The sequence below is a fragment of the Eucyclogobius newberryi genome, unplaced genomic scaffold (assembly GCF_026437365.1).
Source record: "Eucyclogobius newberryi isolate DKJ021-1_F unplaced genomic scaffold, fEucNew1.0.hap1 SCAF_16, whole genome shotgun sequence".
Taxonomy (NCBI): domain Eukaryota; kingdom Metazoa; phylum Chordata; class Actinopteri; order Gobiiformes; family Gobiidae; genus Eucyclogobius; species Eucyclogobius newberryi.
In genome coordinates this window covers 32,919,446-32,931,183 of record NW_027315790.1, presented here as the reverse complement: position 1 = coordinate 32,931,183, position 11,738 = coordinate 32,919,446, and the positions used below count along the sequence as shown (strand labels likewise).

The window sequence follows — 11,738 nt, the reverse complement described above, 5'->3', positions numbered from 1 at the left end:
AAACCCAATCTTTATAAAAATGTGTTAATCAAAGGCAAGTTCCGCCCATACTTCCGCCCGCTTCTCGTTTCTCGATTCTGATTGGCGGTTGTGTCCAAACACTGTCACGTGACCGCCCTCCTTCAAACAAGCAGGAAGTGCAGACCATGGTGCAGACGTGCTCGGTAATGTTTACATGTTTTAAAACGTTTTATTTAGTTTTTAATCCTAATTTTACACCTCAGAATCTCATAAAATAATTTATGTTGTGTTGTGTGATTTCTTGACATGTAATTATATTGTTTTTCACAACATTTAAAACTTGCCCACACTTCCGCCCTCTTCTCGCTTCTCGATTCTGATTGGCTGTTGTGTCCAAACACCGTCACGTGACCGCCCTCCTTCAAACAAGCAGGAAGTGCAGACGTGCTCGGTAATGTTTAGATGTTTTAAAACGTTTTCTTTTGTTTTTAATCCTAGTTTTACACCGCGGAAAATCATCACATCATTTGCGTTGTGTTGACTGATTTCCTGACATGTAATTATATTGTTTTTTACAACATTTAAACATTTGACATAAGTAGTCTTGTTGAATAATCGTTTCTTTCGGGTCATGTTAGTAAAGTAAAAGTCTAAATGTCCGTTTGCGTCATTGTTGTTGCATTTGTCTTCCTGTTTGTCTCGTTGCAGAGTCATGGCGGTGCTGTTCGTGTGTGTTCTGTCTCTGTCCTCTCTGCTGTTCGTTAGAGGAAGTCCACTCCATCTGCCCAAAGACAATGAGACCACTCCAGTGGTCATCTGGCACGGGATGGGTGAGAGCCGCAACTTATAATTATTATGTACTCGAGACTACATTTACCAGAAGAATGTGTTTTAGAGAAGACTCCAAAAGATGTTGATATGAGGAGGCTAAACATGTGCACGGAACAGAGAGACAAACATCACAAGCTACAGCTCAGATGACCTCAGATGACCACAGATGACCTCAGATGACCTCAGATGACCGCTCTAACGTGCCCGTCTTGTGCCCAGGCGACAGCTGCTGTAACCCCCTGAGCATGGGCGCCATAAAGAAGATGCTGGAGGAGCAGATCTCGGGCGTGTACGTGGTGTCGCTGATGATCGGGAAGAACGTCGTGGAAGTAAAACCGATTTATTTACATTTTGTTTGTGTTTTTTAAGCTGTGGAATAGAATTGATTCAGTTACAACGACGGTGCCGTTTGATATTGTGAATGATTTGCACTTTTCTGTCCCATAAAACCCAGTGAGAACAAAGACTATCATTTATCTGTCGATTGTTACGATTACGTTCGATTGTTTTAACGATTTTAATGTCCAGAATCGTCTAAAACGTTCATATTTACGTGCAATTCACTACGAACAACAGACGCACTGAAGACGCTGCTAAAAGAGGAATATTAATGAATTCAAACACTTTATTTTAGGGTGAACTTATTAACATTTAATGATAATGAGCATGTTTAAAGCGGTAAATTAGGCGTTGATCAATATTTATTCTGCCCTTATTATTCATGTTTTATTCAGAAAAACCCATTCACCTTTTACTATAACTCTTTCCTGTTAATATTCTCATCATCACTGCATTTTTGTATATTTTTAGGACATTTTTGTACATGAATTGTGTAGTTTTGACTTATTAACGCTTATTCAAGTCTTAACACCTTCACCACCACCAGCAGCACAGGCAACGTTCTATTGCATCACTCTTATTTTCATTGTCAATACCATGAAGTTATACGTCATTTTAACGATTATTTTCTCAATAAAACAAATACCGTATTTTCCGGAGTATAAGACGCACCAGCCCAAAAAACATATATAAGTCGCACTGGAGGATGGAATGCGGTTGCAAGTGTGAAAATAACAAATAATATCACATAGAAGTCGCTCCGGAGTATAAGTATATAAGTATAAATATAAGTATAAGTCGCACCCCGGCCAAAACGATGAAAAAAGGTGCCACTTATAGTCCGGATAATACAGTATGTTATTGATTTGCATTGAATAAAACGTCCCAATAAGCAATTACCAATTTCCTAACACGTTTTCCGTATTGCGGTTTATGACGGACACGACGGCGTTCAATCCATCTGCAGCTGTATCGTTCTGTCCGTAATAATCCACAGAAAAACAATATCCACTTATATATCCAATATCCAACACCGGATCCAAAATGGAGCTGGGTGCGTTTGTTTTCCTCACACTTTCAGCTACAGAACGAGACCATCCACCAGGTTTTCTGTTCTCGGGTTCGTCTTCCACAGTCGCCACGGTCGCCTCCTTTGCACCGCTTTTTACACACGCCCGTTGAGTCTTGAGTGTTCCTAGCGCGCTAAAACGCTCACGTAGAACATTTTGATTGACATATTATTCTAGCCAATGAGCAACGCTTTCTAACGGTGGGCGGGTTTTAGGATTCCAGATTTTTAAGATTAGTTTTTTAAAGATTTTTCACGTTTTCTGATCTTTTTCGACGCCCATTTCGTTCTATATGTGTTATTATACCAATAAAAAAGAACAAATATTATTATTACTTTTTTTTTAACCTCTATTGGGAAATTCAATCACAGAATTAAGCACTTTATGTACTTGATTTTATGCAAATTAGCAGCAGTTGGATGTTCATAAGTGCAACCTGAACATTACATTACGTGTGAGCTTCTTTTACAAACTGAACTCTGGTGTAATTCACAACTCAAACGTTATCGATTTGATCTTAATTGATTCTGCAGCGCTTCAAACCGCACGAGTGGGAAAGTCGGGCTGAAATGTCCGACCTTTAGACTTCCCAGAGACCCTTGAATGCTCCGTCCTCCTCCTCGTCAGCTCTGGCTCTGATTGAAACGTCTCCTGAGCCGCTCTTGCAGAATCGCTCGCTCTCGTTGCGTCAGAAGCGATCGCTCCACATTTCTCTTTTGCACATTAAAATTCATAAAAACTCGGGCTGAACTCTTCGCTTCGCTTTGATCCGTAAAAGCGTTTCTCATTTTCCCCATTTTGAGTTTGTCACGGCGGATTCCACGTCACGTTTTTTCCTCCGGCAGGACACTGAGAACGGCTTCTTCATGGACGTGAACGAGCAGGTCGCCGTGGCGTGCCAAACGCTGGCCCGAGACCCCAAGTTACAGCGAGGCTACAATGCCATGGGCTTCAGCCAGGGGGCGCAGTTCCTGTACGTATGACTCCAGACTGCACTTTGTGAAAGTGTTTAACCAAGAGGAAAACATGGACAGAACCTGCTCAAAGTGCTAAAAACTAAATGAACTCAATTAATTAGAGGGTTGTTGAAATAGTTGGATTTTTGTCTAATTTGGAAAACAGTTAGACCTGGTTTAGTCCTGGTTTAGACCTGGTTTAGACCTGGTTTAGACCTGGTTTAGACCTGGTTTACACCTGGTTTAGTCCTGGTCTAGACCTGGTTTAGGCCTGGTTTACACCTGGTTTAGGCCTGGTTTACACCTGGTTTAGTCCTGGTTTAGTCCTGGTTTAGACCTGGTTTAGGCCTGGTTTACACCTGGTTTAGTCCTGGTTTAGTCCTGGTTTAGACCTGGTTTAGGCCTGGTTTAGGTCTGGTTTAGACCTGGTTTAGTCCTGGTTTAGACCTGGTTTAGTCCTGGTTTAGTCCTGGTTTAGTCCTGGTTTAGTCCTGGTTTAGACCTGGTTTAGACCTGGTTTACACCTAGTTTAGACCTGGTTTAGGCCTGGTTTAGACCTGGTTTAGGCCTGGTTTAGACCTGGTTTAGGCCTGGTTTAGACCTGGTTTAGGCCTGGTTTACACCTGGTTTAGTCCTGATTTAGTCCTGGTTTAGTCCTGGTTTTGTCCTGGTTTAGATCTGGTTTAGTCCTGGTTTAGTCCTGGTTTAGATCTGGTTTAGATCTGGTTTAGATCTGGTTTAGATCTGGTTTAGATCTGGTTTAGTCCTGGTTTAGATCTGGTTTAGATCTGGTTTAGTCCAGACACAAGCCTCTTTGTTTATTTGACGTCAGCATTTGGTCCTTTTTCCTGTTGTAAATAGAATATTTAAATAAATTATAATAAAGTTGATGCTGTGTTTTCAGGAGGGGCGTCGCCCAGCGCTGTCCAAACCCTCCAATGAAAACGCTCGTCTCAGTGGGAGGACAGCACCAAGGCCAGAACACTTACACCTTTATTCTTATTTATCTAGTGATATATATCGAACGTTAAAATCAATAACTACAAGAACAGATTCAGCATTTTACAAAAGACTGAACATTTTAGTCCTTTTTCCAAATGAAATAAGTCGTATTTATTTAAAGGTTGAATGGATGATTTTTTTGACCCAAATCTGAGTCTTATTTCCTCGTGGCGTGGACGGCCCATTAGTCCTGCCACGTGTCAATCATAAAACGCACCTACAGCTCACCTGCAGAGCCTCGTTCACCTGCAGAGCCTCGCTCACCTGCAGAGCCTCGCTCACCTGCAGAGCCTCGCTCACCTGCAGAGCCTCGCTCACCTGCAGAGCCTCGTTCACCTGCAGAGCCTGGTTCACCTGCAGAGCCTGGTTCACCTGCAGAGCCTCGTTCACCTGCAGAGCCTCGCTCACCTGCAGAGCCTCGCTCACCTGCAGAGCCTCGTTCACCTGCAGAGCCTCGTTCACCTGCAGAGCCTGGTTCACCTGCAGAGCCTGGTTCACCTGCAGAGCCTGGTTCACCTGCAGAGCCTCGTTCACCTGCAGAGCCTCGCTCACCTGCAGAGCCTCGTTCACCTGCAGAGCCTCGTTCACCTGCAGAGCCTGGTTCACCTGCAGAGCCTGGTTCACCTGCAGAGCCTGGTTCACCTGCAGAGCCTCGTTCACCTGCAGAGCCTCGTTCACCTGCAGAGCCTGGTTCACCTGCAGAGCCTGGTTCACCTGCAGAGCCTGGTTCACCTGCAGAGCCTGGTTCACCTGCAGAGCCTCGTTCACCTGCAGAGCCTCGTTCACCTGCAGAGCCTGGTTCACCTGCAGAGCCTGGTTCACCTGCAGAGCCTGGTTCACCTGCAGAGCCTGGTTCACCTGCAGAGCCTGGTTCACCTGCAGAGCCTCGTTCACCTGCAGAACCTCGTTCACCTGCAGAGCCTCGTTCACCTGCAGAGCCTCGTGTGGCGCGTCCCCGAGAGCAGCACGTTTCCCCGTGTCTAAGCGCATTGATCTATCATAATATAGTTCCTTCAGTGTACGGGACAAAATTAAATGAGTGGCACGAGCGCGGGGAGTGGCACGCGCATGGGGGAGTGGCATGTGCACGTCCGCCTGAGTTCTCAAATCGCCAAAAAATCGTCCATTGCGCCTTTAATATGAGTTTATTTTGACTTTGACGATAGAACAAGTTATAGTTGCATTTTTGTCTCATTTTGAGTTCGAAAATTTCTTTTTCTTATTTGAAGTAAAACAAGTTCTTGCCTCGTTCTTTGTCTGGTTTGTGTTTGTGACAGGTGTTTTCTCTGTGATTGACAGGTGTTTTCTCTGTGATTGACAGGTGTTTTCTCTGTGATTGACAGGTGTGTTTTCTGTGTGATTGACAGGTGTTTTCTCTGTGATTGACAGGTGTGTTTTCTGTGTGATTGACAGGTGTGTATGGATTACCGAAGTGTCCGGGAGAAAGCTCTAAAATCTGTGACTTCATCCGTAAAGCTCTGAACAGCGGCGCGTACAGCGACTGGGTCCAGAAACAGTACGGAACCTTCCATTCTATCAACCCGAGCGGCACATGCTAACGCTAACGCTAACACACGCTAACACACGCTAAAACATGCCAACGCTAAAACATGCTAACGCCGACACATGATAACGCCAAAGCACGCTAACGTCTCGCCCTCTCTTGTGTCTCACCCTCATGCGTCTCGCCCTCTCTCGCCCTCTCTCGCCCTCTCGTGTCTCGCCCTCTCGTGTCTCGCCCTCACGTGTCTCGCCCTCACGTGTCTCGCCCTCACGTGTCTCGCCCTCACGTGTCTCGCCCTCACGTGTCTCGCCCTCTCGTGTCTCGCCCTCTCGCGTCTCGCCCTCACGTCTCTCGCCCTCTCGTGTCTCGCCCTCTCGTGTCTCGCCCTCACGTGTCTCGCCCTCACGCGTCTCGCCCTCTCGTGTCTCGCCCTGTTGTGTCTTGCCTTCTCGTGTCTCACCCTCTCGCCTCTCGCCCTCTCATGTGTCTCGCCCTCATGCGTCTTGCCCTCTCGTGTCTAACCCTCACGTGTCTCGCCCTCACGTGTCTCGCCCTCACGTGTCTCGCCCTCACGTGTCTCGCCCTCACGTGTCTCGCCCTCATGCGTCTCACCCTCTCGCCTCTCGCCCTCTCATGTGTCTCGCCCTCATGCGTCTTGCCCTCTCGTTTCTCAGCCTCTCGTGTCTCACCCTCTTTCGCCTCTCGCCCTCACGCGTCTCGCCCTCACGCGTCTCGCCCTCACGCGTCTCGCCCTCACGTGTCTCGCCCTCACGCGTCTCGCCCTCACGCGTCTCGCCCTCACGTTTCTCGCCCTCACGTGTCTTGCCCTCTCATGCGTCTCGCCCTCTCGTGTCTCGCCCTCATGTGTCTCGCCCCCATGTGTCTCGCCCCCATGTGTCTCGCCCTCTCGTGTCTCGCCCTCTCGTGTCTCGCCCTCACGTGTCTCGCCCTCTCTCGCCCTCACGTGTCTCGCCCTCTCTCGCCCTCACGTGTCTCGCCCTCTCTCGCCCTCACGTGTCTCGCCCTCTCTCGCCCTCACGTGTCTCGCCCTCACGTGTCTCGCCCTCACGTGTCTCGCCCTCTCTCTCCCTCACGTGTCTCGCCCTCTCTCGCCCTCACGTGTCTCGCCCTCTCTCGCCCTCACGTGTCTCGCCCTCACGTGTCTCGCCCTCTCTCGCCCTCACGTGTCTCGCCCTCTCGCCCTCACGTGTCTCGCCCTCTCTCGCCCTCACGTGTCTCGCCCTCTCTCGCCCTCACGTGTCTCGCCCTCTCTCGCCCTCAGCCTGGTCCAGGCCCAGTACTGGCACGACCCTCTGAACGACGACCTCTACAAGAATCACAGTCTGTTCCTGGCCGACATCAACCAGGAGCGAGTGAGTCCCACGTGAGCCACAATAACGCTTCGCCGAAACCCTAACCCCGCCCACTGACCCCGCCCACTGTCCGCCCGAAGGTGCTGAACGAGACGTACAAGAAGAACCTGCAGCGGCTGGAGAAGTTCGTGATGGTGAAGTTCCTGCAGGACAGCGTGGTGGACCCCGTTGACACCGAGGTTCAAACGCCCGCCGCACGTTTCGCCGCGTTCGCTCGCTCATAACGTTGAGCCGTTTTGTCGTTTTGTCAGTGGTTCGGATTCTTGAAGACGGGTCAAGCCGAAGAGACGGAGACGCTGCAGGAGAGCGCCATCTACAAAGAGGTGAAGAAGAAGAACGTGTCTGGATAGAATCCAGTTCAATGCCACAAACTGAACACGATTATATTTTGAGTTTGTGTAAAATTTATAGTTGTACTTCCTGGTTTGACACAGGTAGAGGTGGTTCCACAGCTGTTTCCATAGCAACCAGACTGTAAATAAGAGCCAAACTCCACATAAACAACAACAGTTCTGACCTGACACAATAAGACCATAAAACACCTTTATTTAGTCCAACCATGTGTCGCACACTGATGACATCACAGAGGGAGTCAGCTCCACTTCCTGTCATTTTAAACACTTCCTGTCATTTTAAACTCTCATTTCCTCACAAACTGACACTTAACGGAAGTAAAACTGTGATAAATATTTACTACAGGTTTTATCCACTAAACTAAGACATAATGATAAAAACAGGAGAACTTCACATGGACTTTAACTTGATGTTTGTCCTGGTTTAGTTCTAGTTTAGTCCCGATGATTATCTGGCGTCTGGAGACACAGATTTACGTCTATATTTTTGTGATTTAATTTAAAATTTCTTCTGCTTCTTCTGCTTCCTCCTCTTCTTCTTCCTCCTCTTCTTCTTCCTCTTCTTCCTCTTCCTCCTCCTCCTCTTCCTCTTCTTCTTCCTCTTCTTCCTCTTCCTCCTCCTCCTCTTCTTCCTCCTCTTCTTCCTCTTCTTCTTCCTCCTCCTCTTCTTCCTCCTCTTCTTCCTCTTCTTCTTCCTCCTTCTTCCTTCCTCCTCTTCTTCCTCTTCTTCTTCCTCCTTCTTCCTCTTCTTCTTCCTCCTCCTCTTCCTCCTCCTCTTCTTCCTCTTCTTCCTCCTCCTCTTCCTCCTCCTCCTCCTCCTCCTCTTCTTCCTCTTCAGGATCGTTTGGGTCTGGCTGCGATGGACGCCATTGGGAAGTTGGTGTTTCTGAAAACAGAAGGAGATCATCTGCAGTTCAGCCGCCAGTGGTTCACGGAGAACCTGCTGCCCTTCCTGCGACTGTGACCGCCGTAACCGCCGTCAACCGTAACCGCCGTGACCAATAACAAGCTGTAAACTGGTGAAACACGCTCTTTGCACTGATTTAAATGTACTTTTGTCCCGTGTCACTGCATCAACTGAAACATCTGCTTTTATTACAGCTCCGTTTGTTTCTAAGCAGAGTTTTTGAATTTGTTGTTTCACAGACTATCCTTGGCATTTTTGAAGAGGACGGAATGAAAATAAAAATACCATTTTAAATTCACGTGATCAAATCATATTCCAAAAGTCGGGAGATAAATTTAAAAATAAAATTTTATTCTAAATAAATGTCTTAAGTTTCTTAGAACATTCCAACTCCCACATCTACATGATCTACATCATTATCAATGCAAGACATTGGAAATAACCCTTATTATACTAAAATAACCCTCATTATACTGAAATTTTCTGAAATAACCCTCATTATACTGAAATAGCCCTCATTATACTGAAATAACCCTCATTATACTGAAATAACCCTCATTATACTGAAATAACCCTCATTATACTGAAATATACTGAAATAACCCTCATTATACTGAAATAACCCTCATTATACTAAAATAACCCTCATTATACTGAAATAACCCTCATTATACTGAAATAACCCTCATTATACTGAAATATACTGAAATAACCCTCATTATACTAAAATAACCCTCATACTGAAATAACCCTCATTATACTGAAATAACCCTCATTATACTGAAATTTTCTGAAATAACCCTCATTATACTAAAATAACCCTCATTATACTGAAATAACCCTCATTATACTGAAATAACCCTCATTATACTGAAATAACCCTCATTATACTGAAATATACTAAAATAACCCTCATTATACTAAAATAACCCTCATTATACTGAAATATACTGAAATAACCCTCATTATACTGAAATAGCCCTCATTATACTGAAATAACCCTCATTATACTGAAATAACCCTCATTATACTGAAATAACCCTCATTATACTAAAATAACCCTCATTATACTGAAATAACCCTCATTATACTAAAATAACCCTCATTATACTGAAATAACCCTCATTATACTGAAATAACCCTCATTATACTGAAATATACTGAAATAACCCTCATTATACTGAAATAACCCTCATTATACTAAAATAACCCTCATTATACTAAAATAACCCTCATTATACTGAAATAACCCTCATACTGAAATAACCCTCATTATACTAAAATAACCCTCATTATACTAAAATAACCCTCATTATACTAAAATAACCCTCATTATACTAAAATAACCCTCATTATACTGAAATAACCCTCATTATACTAAAATAACCCTCATTATACTGAAATAACCCTCATACTGAAATAACCCTCATTATACTAAAATAACCCTCATTATACTGAAATAACCCTCATTATACTAAAATAACCCTCATTATACTGAAATAACCCTCATTATACTGAAATAACCCTCATTATACTGAAATATACTGAAATAACCCTCATTATACTGAAATAACCCTCATTATACTGAAATAACCCTCATTATACTGAAATAACCCTCATTATACTGAAATATACTGAAATAACCCTCAGTATACTGAAATAACCCTCATTATACTAAAATAACCCTCATTATACTGAAATATACTGAAATAACCCTCATTATACTGAAATAACCCTCATTATACTGAAATAACCCTCATTATACTGAAATAACCCTCATTATACTGAAATAACCCTCATTATACTAAAATAACCCTCATTATACTGAAATAACCCTCATACTGAAATAACCCTCATTATACTAAAATAACCCTCATTATACTGAAATAACCCTCATTATACTGAAATAACCCTCATTATACTAAAATAACCCTCATTATACTGAAATAACCCTCATACTGAAATAACCCTCATTATACTAAAATAACCCTCATTATACTGAAATAACCCTCATACTGAAATAACCCTCATTATACTAAAATAACCCTCATTATACTGAAATAACCCTCATTATACTAAAATAATCCTCATTATACTGAAATAACCCTCATTATACTGAAATAACCCTCATTATACTGAAATATACTGAAATAACCCTCATTATACTAAAATAACCCTCATACTGAAATATACTGAAATAACCCTCATTATACTGAAATAACCCTCATTATACTGAAATTTTCTGAAATAACCCTCATTATACTAAAATAACCCTCATTATACTGAAATAACCCTCATTATACTGAAATAACCCTCATTATACTGAAATAACCCTCATTATACTGAAATATACTAAAATAACCCTCATTATACTAAAATAACCCTCATTATACTGAAATATACTGAAATAACCCTCATTATACTGAAATAGCCCTCATTATACTGAAATAACCCTCATTATACTGAAATAACCCTCATTATACTAAAATAACCCTCATTATACTAAAATAACCCTCATTATACTGAAATAACCCTCATACTGAAATAACCCTCATTATACTAAAATAACCCTCATTATACTAAAATAACCCTCATTATACTGAAATAACCCTCATTATACTAAAATAACCCTCATTATACTGAAATAACCCTCATACTGAAATAACCCTCATTATACTAAAATAACCCTCATTATACTGAAATAACCCTCATTATACTAAAATAACCCTCATTATACTGAAATAACCCTCATTATACTGAAATAACCCTCATTATACTGAAATAACCCTCATTATACTGAAATATACTGAAATAACCCTCATTATACTGAAATAACCCTCATTATACTAAAATAACCCTCATTATACTGAAATATACTGAAATAACCCTCATTATACTAAAATAACCCTCATTATACTGAAATAACCCTCATTATACTAAAATAACCCTCATTATACTGAAATAACCCTCATTATACTGAAATAACCCTCATTATACTGAAATATACTGAAATAACCCTCATTATACTGAAATAACCCTCATTATACTAAAATAACCCTCATTATACTAAAATAACCCTCATTATACTGAAATAACCCTCATACTGAAATAACCCTCATTATACTAAAATAACCCTCATTATACTAAAATAACCCTCATTATACTGAAATAACCCTCATTATACTAAAATAACCCTCATTATACTGAAATAACCCTCATACTGAAATAACCCTCATTATACTAAAATAACCCTCATTATACTGAAATAACCCTCATTATACTAAAATAACCCTCATTATACTGAAATAACCCTCATTATACTGAAATAACCCTCATTATACTGAAATATACTGAAATAACCCTCATTATACTGAAATAACCCTCATTATACTGAAATATACTGAAATAACCCTCATTATACTGAAATAACCCTCATTATACT

At 42.5% G+C, this 11,738-nt stretch overlaps 1 protein-coding gene across 1 annotated transcript; it reads left to right on the top strand.

Annotated features, from left to right (window-relative positions):
* The first annotated feature begins 319 nt into the window (after nt 1–319).
* On the top strand, nt 320–8,574 carry ppt1 (palmitoyl-protein thioesterase 1 (ceroid-lipofuscinosis, neuronal 1, infantile)). Its single transcript, XM_072447208.1, has 10 exons — nt 320–412; nt 670–791; nt 1,012–1,121; nt 3,047–3,174; nt 4,062–4,132; nt 5,573–5,675; nt 6,946–7,036; nt 7,117–7,215; nt 7,288–7,359; nt 8,228–8,574. The coding sequence occupies exons 2-10, from the start codon at nt 674–676 to the stop codon at nt 8,351–8,353; spliced, it is 918 nt and encodes a 305-aa protein (XP_072303309.1). The 5' UTR covers nt 320–412; nt 670–673; the 3' UTR covers nt 8,354–8,574.
* The last annotated feature ends 3,164 nt before the right edge of the window (nt 8,575–11,738 follow it).